The following is a 17,568-nucleotide window of genomic DNA, read 5'->3' on the forward strand; positions in this document are numbered from 1 at the left end:
AGATGCGATGTTGCGCTTGGAGACCCCCTGAGGTGCCTAAACAATGGAGCTCCCCCACAAGTGACCCCACTTTGGAAACTAGACCCCTCATGGAATTTATCTAGATGTTTATTGAGCACATTGAACCTCTGGGGGCTTCATAAAGTTAATAACTTTGAGCCGTGAAAATAAAAAAAAAAAACATTACCACGAAATTGTTACTTCAACCAGGTAGCTTTTTTTCACAAGGGTATCAGGAAAAATTGCAACATAAAATGTATTGTGCATTTTCTCCTGAGTACACAGATACCTTATATGTGGTGGAAATCAAATGTTTGGGCGCACAGCAGGGCTCGGAAGGCAAGGAGCGACATTTGACTTTTCAAACGCAAAATTATCTGGAATCGTTAGTGGATGCCATGTTGTGTTTGGAGACCCCCTGAGGTGCCTAAACAATGGAGCTCCCCCACAAGTGACCCCATTTTGGAAACTAGACCCCTCATGGAATTTATCTAGATGTTTACTGAACACTTTGAACCCCTGGAGGCTTCACAAAAGTTTAGAATGTTCAGCCATGAAAATATATATATTGTTTTTTTACCATGAAATTGTTATTTCAACAGGTAGCTTTTTTTTCCACAAGGGTATCAGGAAAAAATGCACCATAAAATGTATTGTGCAATTTCTCCTGAGTACACAGATACCTCATATGTGGTGGAAAGTAATTGTTTGGGCACACGGCGGGGCTCAGAAGAGAAGAAGCGCCATTTCACAGCAAAATTGGATGGAATTATTAGCGTACGCCATGTTGCGTTTGGAGACCCCCTGAGGTGCCTAAACAATGGAGATCCCCCACAAGTGACCCCATTTTGGAAACTAGACCCCTCATGGAATTTATCTAGATGTTTACTGAACATATTGAACCCCTGGAGGCTTCACAAAAGTTTAGAATGTTCAGCCGTGAAAATATATATATATTTTTTTTTACCATGAAATTATTATTTCAACCAGGCAGCTTTTTTCCACAAGGGTATCAGGAAAAAATGCACCATAAAATGTATTGTGCAATTTCTCCTAAGTACACAGATACCTCATATGTGGTGGAAAGTAATTGTTTGGGCACATGGCGGGGCTCAGAAGAGAAGGAGCGCCATTTCACAGCAAAATTGCTTGGAATTATTAGCGTACGCCATGTTGCGTTAGGAGACCCTCTGAAGTGCCTAAACAATTGAGCTCCTCCACAAGTGACTTCATTTTGGAAACTAGACCCCCCATGGCATAAATCTAGATGGGTAATGAGCACTTTGAACCCTCACATGCTTCATACTTTGAGGCATAAAAAAGTACTTTTTTTTCCACAAAAATGTTATTGTAGGCTCAATTTTTTAATTTGTACAGGGGTAACAGGATAAAATGGACCGCAAAATTTGTTGGGCAATTTGTTCTGAGTACGCTGATACCTCATATGTGGCAGAAAACCACTGTTTGGGCGCACAGCAGAGCTCCAGAGGGAAGGAGCGTCATTTGACTTTTTAAATGGAAAATTAACTGGAATCGTTAGCCGCACCATGTTGCATTTGGAGATCCCCCTGATGTGCCCAAACAGTGGAGCTCCCCCACATGTGACCCCATGTTGGAAACTAGACCCCCCCATACAAAGAAATATTAGTTTGGCGAAATAAAAAATACAGACGTCCATAAAAAAAAATATATATATATGAGCACCTGCAACTGACACTAAGGCAAGTGCCACACGTGACAGCGATGCACAAATCTTGCATCGCATCACCCGACACAGCCACACACTCCTGTCTGGAAGAGAGCGACCGTGCCGGATGATGCGGTGTGAGACTTGTGCATCGCTCTCATGTGTGGCACTGGGCTGACCCTTACAATATTCAGTGAAAAATACTGTAGTTGACGATTACTACAGTATAATTTTACTGGCCCTAAACTAAAAAATAAAAGTTTATTTGTATTTCTTTCTTAGTTTACAGAAAACAAATCAGGATGAACGCACGGATGTGCTGCAAAAAGGGGGGGGACTAGGTGGGATGGAAAAAAAGATGGATGGAGGATGAAAGAGGGCGTGGCAGAGGATGGGAGAGGGCGCGGCGGATGGAGGAGCAGCGGAGGATGGGTGAGGGCACAACGGATGCAGGAGCAGCGGAGGAAGGGGGGAGAGGGGAAGGGTGGAAGGGGAGTGGGAGGTAAGATTGGGGATAGCTACCTTACAGAATGGATCTAGGCAGCAGGATTGCAGCAGATCCGGGAGGGGGAGAGGAAGCAGAGGATTAAGGGGATGGGAGAAAGCAGGTAGCAGATCAGGGAGGGGGCAGAGACTGATGGGGGAGTGAGGTGGCAGATGCAGGGGCACAGCGGCAGATGGGTAGAGTGCAGTGGCTGATGGGGAGAGTGCAGCGGCTGATGGGGAGAGTGCTGCGGCTCATGGGGGGAGTGCGGTGGCTGATGGGGAGAGTGCGGTGGCTGATGGGGAGAGTGCGGTGGCTGATGGGGAGAGTGCGGTGGCTGATGGGGAGAGTGCAGCGGCTGATGGGGAGAGTGCAGCAGCTGATGGGGAGAGTAAAGCGGCTGATGGGGAGAGTGCTGTGGCTGATGGGGAGAGTGCTGTGGCTGATGAAGAGAGTGCTGTGGCTGATGGGGAGAGTGCTCTGGCTGATGGGGAGAGTGCAGTGGCTGATGGGGGAGAGTGCAGTGGCTGATGGGGGAGTGGAGCAGCGGCAGATACAAGGAGGCAGCAGAAAGAAAGCAGCAGCGTCAGATGCAGGGGGGGCTCAGCGGGAGGAGAGCAGCGGCGTCAGATGCCCCCCTGCATGTGGCACCGCTGCTCTCCTCCCGCTGCGCCATCCCCTGCATCTGACGCTGCTGTTCTCTTTCTGCTGAGCAGCGGCATCACATGTAGGGGCGCAGCGGGAGAGTAGCGGTGTCAGATGCAGGGGCGCAGCGGGAAAGCAGGGGCGAAGCAGATGGAGGAGGGCAGCGGTGGATCGGGAGCTGTGAATCACAGATGGGCACCCGCAAGGATCGCTCTCCTCAGATTCCACAGAGGGAGAAGCTAAGGAGAGCGATCTCCTACAGCGAGCTCACCCGGTCCCAGATGCACGGTGCTTGGAGAGATCGGTCACAAGGCCGATCTCCCCAATCAAAGCTGGGGGCGGGTGCAGTAAAGCTCACCAAGCTCCAGCCAATGGCCAGTGCTGCAACTGCTCTGACATAGCTGGATTTCAATGCTTCAGCCATTTTCAATGGTTGAAACATTACACTGGCTGTGATTGGCTGAGCGGCGTTTGTCAGCCAATCACAGCCTCCATAGGTACGGGAAGGAGACACCACCCCTCCTGAGGTCAGGTACAAGTCCTCTCCTTCCCGAATCTACAGTTTTTGAAAACCGATCGGGGTCACTGGGGCTCCAGGGCCGCGATTTCGCCATAACGGATGTATCCGTCATGGGTCTTTAAGTACTAGGGCACCATGACGGCTAGATCCGTCAAAGGTCGTGAAAGGGTTAATCAATTCTGCATATCATCTTAATGGCATTAGCCTTCACAGAAATGCTACTCCTGTCAGGAACTGGAGTGTCATTTTTGCTGTAAGCGGGTGGCACAGTGGCTCAGTGGTTAGCACTGCAGCCTTGCAGCACTGGGGTCCTGGGTTCAAATCCCGCCAAGGACAACATCTGCAAGGAGTTTCTATGTTTGCGTGGGTTTCCTCCGGTTTCCTCCCACACTCCAAAGACATACAGAAAGGGAATTTAGCCCCAATGGGGACAGTATGGCTGATGTATGTAAAGAGCTGCAGAATATGTTAGTGTTAATAAGATTATTATAAAAAAAGATAAAGATTATTATGAAGCTGCATCACTAAAGTGAAATAGCCTTATGATAAATTCACCAGCCCATGCTTTGCCCAATTTGGCGGAGCTGACTGAGACTGCCGGGAAAACAACACAATGCAAAGTTCTTGCACAACCTTGCTCTGCGTACAAATTTTGTGACTTTTCAAAGTGTTTTATTCAAGAAAACTAATGGAAACACTTTGATGAATCAGCCCCTATGTGATTTGGTATTTAAAGAGTGGTCACTAATTTTTACCTTCAACAAATATGCAATGGGCTAAGATTATTAAAGAGAGATGGAAATCAAGCTCAAGCATTAAAAAAATCAAAAGTTCTCACAATAAGCATTTTAAGATTAGTGTTGTAGATTTTCTGTAGCTTTTATGCACCTATTAGCTAAATTAGGTCAATTGTGTTTTTTCATTGTTTTTAATGCGTTTTTTACATGTTATTGTGTTTTTTTGTCTCTTTTTCATATTTCATGTTTTTGAAAAAAACTGCATTGTTTTGAAAACATCCTGCTACTTACCTATGATAAAACCTTATTGATAAATTATTGTGCAGTGCATGCATTTTTAGTACAAGTAAAATATATCTTTGTACCGTGTTAGCCAGTAGAGATAAAAAAATTGTTTAAAAGAACAGAGAGTCCTCAGTGGTTGATACCTTTTAATGGCTAACTGAAAAGATGGTAATAATTGCAAGCTTTCGAGACTACTCAGGTCTCTTCATCAGGCATGGTATAACACAAAATCTGAAGAGTCACATACTTATACACAACAGGACTTAGAATAGTGCAGTAAAAAAAAAAAAAAAAAAAAAAAAAAAAAAGAACAAGTTATATGAAACAGAACTATCTCTATGGCAGGGGGACAAGCTGTTCTAGCCATAAATACTGCTGCAGTTCAGTGTGAAAGTTTTATTGTCCTTTGATAAGGGTCTGGTCCAGGGCTGTGACACGCTCGGATGGTCAGAGGAGCACATCTTTTAACTGATGTAAAAAGACATGAATCCATGAGACACATTCATTCCTTCTCTGAATGTGTCAAAGGTCATCATAAGTTTGTACTCCCATAGTCTCCTGTCTCTCTGGGACTTGAAGTTTCCTTTCAATACCAGCAATTTCATGTCCATGATGCTGTGGTCTGGGTTAACCCAGACCACAGCATCATGGACATGAAATTGCTGGTATTGAAAGGAAACTTCAAGTCCCAGAGAGACAGGAGACTATGGGAGTACAAACTTATGATGACCTTTGACACATTCAGAGAAGGAATGAATGTGTCTCATGGATTCATGTCTTTTTACATCAGTTAAAAGATGTGCTCCTCTGACCATCCGAGCGTGTCACAGCCCTGGACCAGACCCTTATCAAAGGACAATAAAACTTTCACACTGAACTGCAGCAGTATTTATGGCTAGAACAGCTTGTCCCCCTGCCATAGAGATAGTTCTGTTTCATATAACTTGTTCTTTTTTTTTTTTTTTTTTTTTTTTTTTTTTACTGCACTATTCTAAGTCCTGTTGTGTATAAGTATGTGACTCTTCAGATTTTGTGTTATACCATGCCTGATGAAGAGACCTGAGTAGTCTCGAAAGCTTGCAATTATTACCATCTTTTCAGTTAGCCATTAAAAGGTATCAACCACTGAGGACTCTCTGTTCTTTTAAACAATTTTTTTGCATTTTTAGTGTGTTTCAGCAGCAGAAATACACAAAAAATACATATGTGCCCAATCAGGTCTATGGGGAAAATCCACAAATGCAATGCATATGTACAGCAAGACAAAATAATGTTGTGGATTTGAAAACTGCAGTTTGTACAGCGTAAAAAAAACCACAGTGTTCACGAGATTTCTATAAATGCCATTCACTTTGCTGGAACAGTAAGACGCTGAGTTTTTCGTGCAGCAAAGAATCACAGCATCATAAAGTCACCAAATACTTTTTGTTGGAACTTAGCCTTAAGGTAAATGAGTAGTGATTTAGTTTTCCCATAATTAAAGAAAAAAATGTGTAAACTATAACAAGACCCCATTTGAAACTGCAGGACAAAAAGTTACAAAATGAAAATACTAGAGCAGATAGTTCTGTTTAGTAATACCATATTATGACACATAAGTTTAATATTTCTCCCAACAATGATTGGTGTCTTAGCGCATTGTTTGACTTGGATGTACGTGAATGGGTAGAGGTTAAGCCACCAGTAAATTATACCCAGATTATATTATTTATTAGTATACATTGCAGGTAACTAGTCCAAAAGTACCAATGAAATCCAAACAGGAACTAAATAAGGATCCATACACCACCAATACCACTGAAAATGAGTTATTAGGAATTTTGCTTTTAACTTTTTTTGCCTTATATATGGTTTTGGTTGCCCAAATAAACTGTCCTTTGTTTTTGGCTTGCATGTTACATACCAAGACCAATTATTTTTTAGGTTTCTCTGTATTCCACATACTGGAGAACAAAGTATACCCCAGACTCGGGTAGAATAAGGTTTGTATTTTACCTGTTCTGGATCCTGGCTCTGCGGGCTGTTTAGTGAGTTGCTTAGCCCTGCTACTCCCATTGCTGGTGATCCTGCTGCAGCCTCTACATGTCCAGCTGTTTGGGCTGTTGTAAAGCCGTCTTCACCCTCAGCCAAGCTTTTCTCCTGGAGCATTTCCTTTTTAAATAAAGAATATTTGTGTTATTCAATACCTTACACACTGCAAGATGAAAGCAGCGGTGTAGAAAAAGGTTAAAACTGAACACATTCCCAATAGGTTCATACCCTTAAATAGAAAAGGCCAATATGAACTTGAACAAAACAGTTATAGTCAACCAAAAAGGGTCAGTGGGCTACAGGCACTGCCTTCAACACCCTCAAGAGCCATATAAGTAATTTTATGAGTGAAGCAAAACCAAACCGCTATTAAGACAGTGTAGTAAAAGATCAGACCTGCAAATACCTAAGCTGATCAATACAAGACTTGCCACTATTTATAAAATCTTTAAAAATAAGTATACATTTAAAATTTTGGGATCAAAATTTAAAAATTATCCATGAAAAATAAATGGTAATATTCAATTCATTCTGTCCATAAAATAATACTTTCACACAAAAGATATATAAGAAAGATAGAAACCTGCCCTAAGATCATGAAATAAATTTATTTTACCAATTCAAGTCAATAAAAGGGTCTAAATCCGTACATGTCCTCCACTTGAGCACTACTCCTCTAAAAGTAAAGGCCAAAGAACACAGATGGGGACCATAACAATGTACGTTTGTAGCTCATGGGGCTAGTAGATGAGAGGACATGGGACTCATACTGTAATGGGAAGACTAGAGCTCAGCAAACTTATTCTATAACATTTTATCTATGGAAATGGACATCTGAGTATCCTTAAAAACAGTAATTGTAATGAAACATGCCTATAAATGACTATGACACTGATAATATCTCATAACTATGGGAAATAACCATTGTGTCCCTAAATTCAGCATAGTCTAGTGCTCTATATTATTGAAATCACAGGTAAATATGGTGACTAATATAAGTTGCTTTTTATAACACTCCTTAAATCTGTTAGCCACTATAATCCACCAGTAAATAGCATTTGGATATTAATCTATTGTGGTTAGTATTTATAATTGGCCGTGTCTAGGCCATTCTAAACCTTATGCCGATTTATTGTAGATCAGTGTTTCCCAAACTCCAGTCCTTGTGGTCCCCAACAAAGTCATGTTTTCAGGATTTCCTTACTATTGAACAGGTGATGGAATCATTATCAAGGCATGTGAGGACTGGAGTTTGGGAACCACTGCTATAGATCAATGTATTGAGAATTTGCTCTAATGGGAAAATAATCTTTCACACATACAAATGTAACATTGGGGAAAATATGCAAAATCATTTTTTTTTGCCCTGGAGGATGAATTTGGCATTCATTTAGAGCATCAACACCTGCTATCAGATAAGGGCATAAATGACAATGGAGGACGGTAAGATTAAAAAAGGTTTGCATAATGATATAGGAAAACGATGGATGAAAAAAGGTTTACATAATGATAGCAGTGTCAGTGTCAGGAGTAAATGAATGAAGCACTCCTCATTCCCCCCTGATTTATCCTTCTCCTCCTGTCATCAGCACCTCTCTTGGGGAAGAGGAGTGTGGAGGAAGAACCACAAGTGTGGACACTGCCCAAAGATACAGAAAAGACTTTGACTGTAGAGAAGGAAACATTCAGAAGAAGCTGGTTCTGCCTTCTATCTTATAGTACAGTTCACAAATGTGTAAACTAGTTAAGTAGATTTACATATTGGAAATAGAAAAATCCTGTTACTAATAATATGTGATCTACACTGATAATGATTGTAATAAAGGGGAGTGCAAGTGGAGTAGTTTGGCCGAATCAGAAAGAATGATATATAGCACACGTTAAAAAACAAAAAAACAAAAAAAAAAAAGCCAGCGCCTATAGTGTCAGCTTGAAAGTCAGTAAGTGTTCAGGTAAATTAGCATTATTTCTTAAACATATTAAACCTCATTAAATAATTATTCACATCACATCAAGAACCTATGATAATATGTAGTAAATGTATGATATATGTCCTAGATACAGTATGACAGTATGAGGTTGTCTTTATAACTCAAGGAATACAATATTTCTAATAAAATGCAATTAGTATATGTAAGCAAAAAAGAAAAAAATTCAATATGAATATATATAGATACACACACACACACACATATATGTATATATGGCTTAGATATACATATATGTGTGTGTATATATATATATATATATATATATATATATATACATATATATATACATATATAGTATACTTTACACTCAGATATAGTGGATATATATATTTACATATACATTTTTTTATATATATATATATATATATATATATATATATATATGTATATGTATATATATAAATATTTATTTATTTATATTTATATATATATATATATATATATATATATATATACATATGTATATATACATGCACAACATAGTTAATTGATTCAATGCTTCTCCCTCTCATGGGATGAGGTAGAACTGCTTTTTCCATCAGCTACTATGCATTGCATACTAAATATAGTCATTTTTAAATAATACAGGGTAAATTAGATTACATCCTTATAGAAATGTCATTTTTATAAATTGAGGGTTAAAGCCAGACTGATCTCTTCATATTGTAGATCAAAGCAGCAAACAAGTTCATGTCAATGGCAGATGCACTTTAACTTCTTGAAGTTAAGAGCCTTATTAAAAGCTACGTTTACACAAGTAAATGAGATGAATCTTTAATCTTTATTTTATTTACATATTTTGGAGAAGCACTAGAGCCAATGGCCTGTAGTTTTAGAAAACAGGGATTGTGTGTCCTGCCAGGCTAACATGCAAGGGGTATTACCATGCTCAACATGTGGAGTATTTCTTCTTTTATGAGACAGCTCCAGATTTTTTTCCCTAGAACTTTTTCCTTGCTGGATTTCAGTAAGACGGCCATAATTTAATTTTCTTGTAATGAAAGAAAACTGGTTGGGAGTCTTTTTTTTTTTTTTTTTTAAACATTTTACACTTTGTCTGGCACTTCAATGTATAAAGAATGTATCCTTTGAAACTAATTGAAATGCGTTTGAGAAAATAATTGTGACAATGAATTAATTAGAAAACTATAATTAAAAAAAAATAGGTATGAATTAGAGGATGGGCTGTGATTCCAACAGTGATGGTGTTGATGATTATGCTAGCAAAAATATTTTCAAGTTATGAGGGTGTCTGAGCTGCAAAGAGGACCTTACCCTTACTGTTAACATTATTAAAAATTCTCCTCAAGAGTTTACCAGGTATTCATTTAGCTGCAGTCTAGGATGGTGTTCAATATGAATATATTACACAGGCTTCAAATTTTGAACCCGAAAGTTTCAATCCCATATCTTTTACAATTTCTTTAAATTCTTTATGCTGTTTAAAATATTCATTTTTTATGAAAAATGTAGCTTTTTCCATGTATGTTAGTGCATGTGTGCGTGTGTGTATGTTTGTGTGTGTGTGGGTGTGTGCGCATGCATATTTTTTTTTTTCTTCATACCTTCACATGTTTTAAATTCACTCAGTTTTTATGAAAGGTCTAATTTTTGTTTTTTAATTGATCATGTAATCAAAGAAAATATATATATAACCAGTGTGTATGTGTGTTCGTGTGTGTGTGTGTATCTGTGTGTGTGTGTGTGTGTGTGTGTAGGTAGGCATAAGGATGTGTTTGTGTATGGTGTTGGAACTGGTATATAGATAGAGGTGGATCCATATATATTCTTAGTTGTCCTGTTTTTTACTTGCCTGTGTGCTAATAATGTGCAATATAATTCTTAAATATGGTATAGTATGAAAAAATAGAAATATGGTTGTCATTATATATATATATATATATATATATACATGCACTGTGTGTGTGTGTGTGTGTGTATATATATATATATATATATATATATATATATATATATATATACACACACATTATAATTAGCCAGATAATTAACTAACTGGAATTATAGGACTACATTCTAGTGAGTGTTAGATAAATGGGATCTCTATAAGATTGAACAGACATTGGAAAACACAAAGAACAGGCAATGCAGCAGCACAATTCAATCTGATGCTCATCAGCTTGGACTTTTGCTATGGGTTCATGTTTTCCATCTTAAAATTGCCTTTAAAGCTCTACTTAGGGGAGGAAACAATAGGAAAAGATCCATTTAGTTTTCTAACATGTGGCTTTATAGATACCTTAGCTCGGAAATATTCTTAATTTAAGCCTGGCAGCTGCATAGTTCAGTCAGGCTAGCAGATTCTTCACATAATCCATATAATTGGAGCAACATGGGATTTGTACCTCAATGCAATGGTTTCCTGGGTGAACTGTCTGTTTCAGCAGGAAAAAGCCTATTTCACGTCGCACTAACAGCCATTTAATGATAGAGGAAACAGCATCCCGCCACCATTTTAATGCACACAGAAGCTTACTTAGAGACCCTTCTCTTAAATAGTTTTCAAATTTCAAGAGGAAATTGGATATTTTATGAAACCCTAAAATATTTTGATAGTCCTGTTTTCATTTTAACCTCTATTGAATATTGATTCTCTTAGCAACTCGTTATTCTTTCTAGCCCTAAATTAAACATATTATTTTATATATAAAGTACACTGCTAAATCAAGCTTAAATGTATACTAAAGAACTAAGTTCAACATATACATTAAGCCATAGTATCAGTATTTAAGCATGATTTTATTTTTAGGCGGCTGGATTTTTTTTAATATTTTTGATTCACTGTTTCCCATCTTAATAACTTCTGTAATTGATATATTAAATTTTAGGTACATATTTGCAGCTCATGTCATTTAAGGTTCACATCAGTTTGTTCTCCTCTACCATAGCGTGGTAGAATAAAATGTATACTGAATGTAGGGATTTTTCCACTGACTTATTTTTTTGACAAAATCACTGTAATTTAGTGATCACTTAGGATTAGAATTCAATTTACTATATAATGGAAATATATAAATTTCCGTTCACACTATGTTGCAGTGTAGAGGAGGTGGAGTTTATGGCGCTAGCAAAATTTAGCTGCAATTCAATAAAAACCATTACTGTGGCATGATTAACTGCTGATGACTACATTTTCAGCTATTCACATCAATTGTTTTATCTTACCCTGTTGTTACGCAGTCCGAGCATGTATGTTGCATATGTACAATAGCTGAATAATTTTAGAGATGGAGAATTCAACAGTAAATAGCAAATAGTTTTTTAATGGTACCTTTTGTAGAATACAGGTGTGTCAATCAAAATGACTGATCTACCTTCACAGTCATTTGCTGAAGCAGCAATATCAACACGGCCTGTTATGGGCCCACGAGGACTAAAGGAAATGGCCCTCTAATGGTAGCCAAGAAACTTTGAGAAAACAAATTTGACTTTTATTTGAGAGAGGTTATTCACAATTGCTGCTATTTACCATTACACCACATAAAATTGTAGCTTAATGCCCTGGACAATATTACTATTGGGTCATTATTATTCCATTCATGATGCTGAGTAGCTAACCTAAATGCCTACTTGTATACCCTAAAATTAACATTCATAAAGGGAGTTAAGTGAATATATTAACTTTACCAAAAATCAAATTTTAACAACTATGTGCCTCTTCTAATCATTACGAGAAAAATAGAGAAAGGTACGTTTTTTTAAAAAATGTTAAAGATTCTTTTATCTTGGCAAACTAAACTTTATTAGTATAAAATTTAAGTGTCAGCGAGCAGTGCAATATAAGTTTAAGTTTTAAAGATTTTCTCTAAATTTACATCATTGAAGAATCACAGTTAATATCTATACATAAAGAAATATCAAAATATTAATAATTTAGCATTTAATGGAGTTTTTTTAATTAAGTACCATGCAGTCAAGGAAGGTGATGCCATAGTTATAGATCTTAGGTTTATTGCTTGGGGTCATATTTTAGTCCTAGTGTAAAAATCTTAAAAATTCTGGAACCCAAAATAAACCAATAGATCACTAAGGATAATACAACATTGCTTGGCCTGATGGCCTTTGGCCGTAAAATATTTTGATATTTAGCGTTTATTTTCTCACCAATGTACAGCTGAGATAGTTATATATAGATAAACACATTTCTAAAAATGTCCTATTTCTGGGAGATCAGATATTGTTATGGTGGCAGAATTTTCCCTGTACAACTTCAATCATTTGTATGTATATAAAAGTAACATAAAAACATAACATGTGAATCATAAGATTGTTTCTAGCATTTGCCTTTCTAGACTATTGAAGTCTCACTGGCTAAGTAGTTAGACATTGAAAAATAGAGTGTAATATGTGAAAGCTGTTAGTACAGATGTCGTATACAGTAAGTAATAGAGCACTATTAAATTAATGCCTTGTGTAAGTGAGATGAATGAGGTTCCACCTGGAGAAAAACACCATTGTTTAAATATTGGGTCAAACTGAAGACTGATCTTTTCTAATTGTATATTAAAGCACCAATCAAGTCCATGATACTGTTTTTAACATTTTAATAAATAGTAACATTTAGACAGCAAGAATAAGTGTATTTGCCTAGTGCATATACTGTATGTGATTTTATGATCTGACAAGTATGAGGTCCCAGTTTAGGTAATTCATTCTGCATTCTTTCACCAGTAAATTAGTGTAATATATTTATTTTTAATGTATTTATATATGTATTTATTTAATATTTCTTTCTTACATATAATTATAAACTTGTGTCTCCCAATATATATATATATATATATATATATATATTAGTATTATTATTATTATCTACTAAATCCAATTTACAATACAATTTAATTTCTCCATTGAATGGTTTGTATGAGTACGATAATATTTACAATTTTACTACTTTTAGGTAAATGGTTTCGAAAGATTACTATTCTTGATTATTTGCCATGTATATTACATATACTTTATTTGAATTAGAAAATACAATTGTCTCTTTTTAGGGAGATCACTGTTAGTAGCAATCAATTAGTCAGAGGAACCTTGAGTTGTGTATATTTATATAGTGGAACTAAGGAAAAGAAATTCTAATGTCAGATAAAAATATAGGGGATGAACACAAGTATAATGCTTTTTTTTTGTACGTATTATGTTATGTTCTCTTAAATGTTTTTTACATAAAGTGACATTAAATCACTTATTCTGGCACTATCACATTTGACAGAGCAGTATTCCAAATAAAAATTCAATGTAAATCGTACTTCTAATTGTAAAGCTGCATAAATATTTCAGTTAGCCATTAAAAGGTATCAACCACTGAGGACTCTCTGTTCTTTTAAACATAAATATATGGTATTTCTAATTGGAATTCTGTTCCATCAAATGTGATAGCGACAGAAGAAATTTGTATGTATATATGACATAATATACAACAATTATAATTAAATTATTATTATTACTTATTTATAGAGCACCATTAATTCCATGGTGCTGTACATGAGAAGGGGGTTACATACAAAATACATATACAAGTTACAGTAGACAGAATAGTACAGAGGGAAGAGGGCCCTGCCCTTGCGGGCTTACATTAGATATATAAGTATGTGTGTGTGTGTGTGTGTGTGTATATATATATATATATATATATATATATATACTGTATATATATATATATATATATATATATATATATATATATGTATATATATATGTATATATATATATATATATATATATATATATATAGAGAGAGAGAGAGAGAGAGAGAGAGAGAGAGGGAGAGACCGTATATATATTTTTACCATTGAGAATCATTTGACCAGGAACGTGAGATCGCATATCCATGTAAGTGTGCAAAGTCTGGGATTAAAGGAGACTCCTCTTAAACTTGGACAGAGACTGGAGAAAAAAACAATAAAGATAAGGTATGACAGCAGTGCTGTAGGACCTGTTGCTCATCAACCTAGACTTTTACTGGAGAAAGGCAGTTTTCATTCTTAACCAAGAAAGAGTGAGAGATGTATGTGTCAAGCATAATGCAGCCAACATTCAGCAATAGAGATTCAATGTCATGCGGTTTTACAGGTGACTTGTATCACCTCCTTTGGGTTAAGCGTTTTCTCCTATTGCTTAACAACAAAACATATTTTATTTAGAAGAAATAGAGAGTCTATATCTGACAGCCACAATACTCTCTGAAACAAGATATTTTTATGTATTTTACAGAATTACTTTTAATGAAGAATGTCGATTGAAATTGCGTATCATTGTTCACAATATTGCGCTAACGCGGTGAGGCTGTCAAACCTCATAAATCTCCTGTAACTAATCTCTTATATTATTTTTTTAAAAAATATTTTGCTCAACAAATGGTCATTTTTCTAGTTTTTTAAAAAAAAAACTTCATACAGATTAATCTTTGTAATTATTAAAATATTTGTTGATTAATTCAAATAATTATGTGTATACAGCTATATAGAAAAAGTGGATAAAATTAAAACTAGAATTGTCATGATAGTTACTCATTTTCTCATATTTGTTGGTTATGATAAGCTTATTTACCTTAAAATATAATGTAATAAGAAATGAGGATGTTTTGGTTTAATATTATAGATAAGTTAGTTATTATTTACTTTACTGAAAAAAAAACAATGTCATACAATGCTCCATACATCACAAAAAAATTAAATTTGTAAGCAGTAGAAGGAACATTTAACTTTGGAGTTTAGATAATACTTGGAATTAAAAAAAAAAATATACATGAGTAATTAAATATTGTAATTACTGACGCAAATTTAAATTATATATTTTTGATGCAGCGCAGTCAACATATTTACGACAATGTTTAAGCTGCAATATTTTTTGTTGATTTTTTATATTTGATTTTCATAACATTAATGCATAGTTAAATGGTAGCAAATATAGATGATAGATTGATGGATAGACACAGAAGGACTAATAGATAGATAGATGATAGATAGATAAATAATAGATAGAAAATAGATAGAGAGATAAATAGACGATAGAAAGATGGATAAATAAATAGATAGATACTAGATAGATAGATAGATACTAGATAGATAGATAAATAAATAGATAGATAGATAGATAGATAGGTGTTAAAAAAAATTAAAAAAATACTAACAGCCTTTAAAAAAAATGGTCAACGAAGGATAAGGCCAGTATTAAATGATCTAATCTAATTTCAGAATCAACTTAATTTAATAAATAAATCAGCACATTTCAGATATGTTAGATAGAGCAAAATTAAAAATCAGTCTTCTGAATATACAAATATCATTCTTAGTTATCAGTATCGTAAACTGAAATCACAGGTTTTAAGTGATTATCGTGAACCAGACATGCAAAACTCCCAGTATACGGCATTTGTTCAGACCCTAATGTGGTGACAAACACAAAACGTTTTCCAGGTTTTTCTTTGTCTAGAATATTTTTCTGTAATGTGAAACACTTGTAGGCCCATGTCGAATGGAAAATTTGCTAGTAGTTCCGGAGCGGTGACTTCCAGGATAACCAGGCCCAACAAGCAGCCATAGGACAAAGGTTTGCTAGTGAAAGGATGTGGCAGTCTAAGGAGGAGGAGAAGGGGGCTGGGGATTGTAAGGCAGACTTTTTAGTCTGTTGTACCTGCAGAAGGTACCATAAGGATCTTTTAAGGCAGCGATTACTCTGGTGTGATGGGCCTCTGAAACTGTTATCATACCAGTGACTCTTTAAAGTTCAGATTGTTTGTCAGATAACTCTAAATTTAAATTGTATCAGTGCTTACTGCTATACTGAAGATCACAGAGCATGCTGTATTTGATTTTCCTGACCACTCTTGATAAGAGACGAGGTATAACGTATTACACACATACATCTCACATTGCCAGTGATGAACGACATGCAGCCGTGTATATGCTTCTCTTATCTCCCTAACATATTCACATACAGGCTTCACAGGCGAAAGCAGAAAGCACAAAAGTAAAGAAATGTTGAAAACTTACACTGGTTTTACAATGTCCAAAGTGACACCTCACTTAAATGTAAATTGCATCCAGATAAAGATAAGCAACATGCCCTGAGACAAGTAGCTGGAAGCACAAGGTCTTGGTTGCTGTCTTTGTGCAGGGAAGAAGCTGGCCCAGATGCAGGTTGGTTCTGAGTAGGACCGAGGATAATACGGAAGCTGTAAGCTGAGAGATGAGGGTTTTGACAGCAGTTTTAGAAACAGCTGGTGGTACCGGTGAATAGGTTCCTGTCCAGTGGAAGCATCCTGATCACTGATCACACACAGCAGAGAGGAGACATTCCCAGATCCCACAGAAACTTTTCCTTGATCTTCTCTAAAAAATGTTTCTCAGAGATAGAATTTTTGGCCTTCATTCTCCCTCCCCTTTGAGTCTCCCCCTCCTGCTGACGTTGCTGCTGTCAATCAGTCCATGTAGAACTCTGTTCCAGCAATATTATGCACACAAAACTTAACTATTTTAGTCCTTCATATATTACCATGCTACTGCTTTATGAAAGCAGCTCATAAGCTAATTCCATTCACCATTTCAATTCATAACTTACACCTATCCTCCTAAATTCCCTTGTGCTGGGGAAGTAAAACAATGCTTGCTAGTGCTACGTAAATAGCATGTCTCAGAATTATGAGTAATTTACATACTCCTTGCTAGTGAAAATAAAAAATCATTTTTTACCCAGTTAATAATTTAATGTAAAAAATTCCATATCAAGGAAAACTGTTTTACCATACAGTAGGTGCAAGCTTTTTTTCCACACCAGAGAAAAATGTTGTGTCTATATATATACAGTATATATATATACATATATATATATATATATATATATATATATATATATATATATATATACTGTATATATATATGTATATAATTCATTTTTTTTCTCCTTCTCTGAAGTCATAGCAATAGTATGGTAACATAATTTTGCCTTCTATTACCTAGAAAAAGCAATCGATATAGTAATGATTGAAAAAATAAAATAATAGATTCTAGTAAGGCCTCAATTTCGGCGTAGTTTCTCTTTCATTTCGCAGGCAAACAAAGACAGGCTGCCTACATGTGCAATTTGGGTTGGACAGTTGCAATGAATGTTTTTATTTCTCTCTCTTACACATTTTAATATTATGAGTACTTTATATTGGACCA

The 17,568-nt window shown here is 36.0% G+C and overlaps 1 protein-coding gene across 1 annotated transcript in view; it reads right to left on the bottom strand.

The window, feature by feature from the left end:
- The window catches only part of TBX4 (T-box transcription factor 4), a 319,287-nt gene extending 302,861 nt beyond the window's left edge, over positions 1-16,426 (bottom strand). The window contains exons 1-2 of the mRNA XM_075334174.1: positions 16,399-16,426; positions 6,354-6,509 (exon numbers count right to left, since the gene is read on the bottom strand). Of these exons, the coding sequence (XP_075190289.1) occupies positions 6,354-6,506 (153 nt within the window). The 5' untranslated portion in view covers positions 6,507-6,509; positions 16,399-16,426. The remainder of the gene's footprint in view (positions 1-6,353; positions 6,510-16,398) is intronic.
- Positions 16,427-17,568: the final 1,142 nt, after the last annotated feature.

This window comes from Anomaloglossus baeobatrachus, chromosome 2 (genome assembly GCF_048569485.1).
Source record: "Anomaloglossus baeobatrachus isolate aAnoBae1 chromosome 2, aAnoBae1.hap1, whole genome shotgun sequence".
In the NCBI taxonomy this organism is placed as follows: Eukaryota; Metazoa; Chordata; class Amphibia; order Anura; family Aromobatidae; genus Anomaloglossus; species Anomaloglossus baeobatrachus.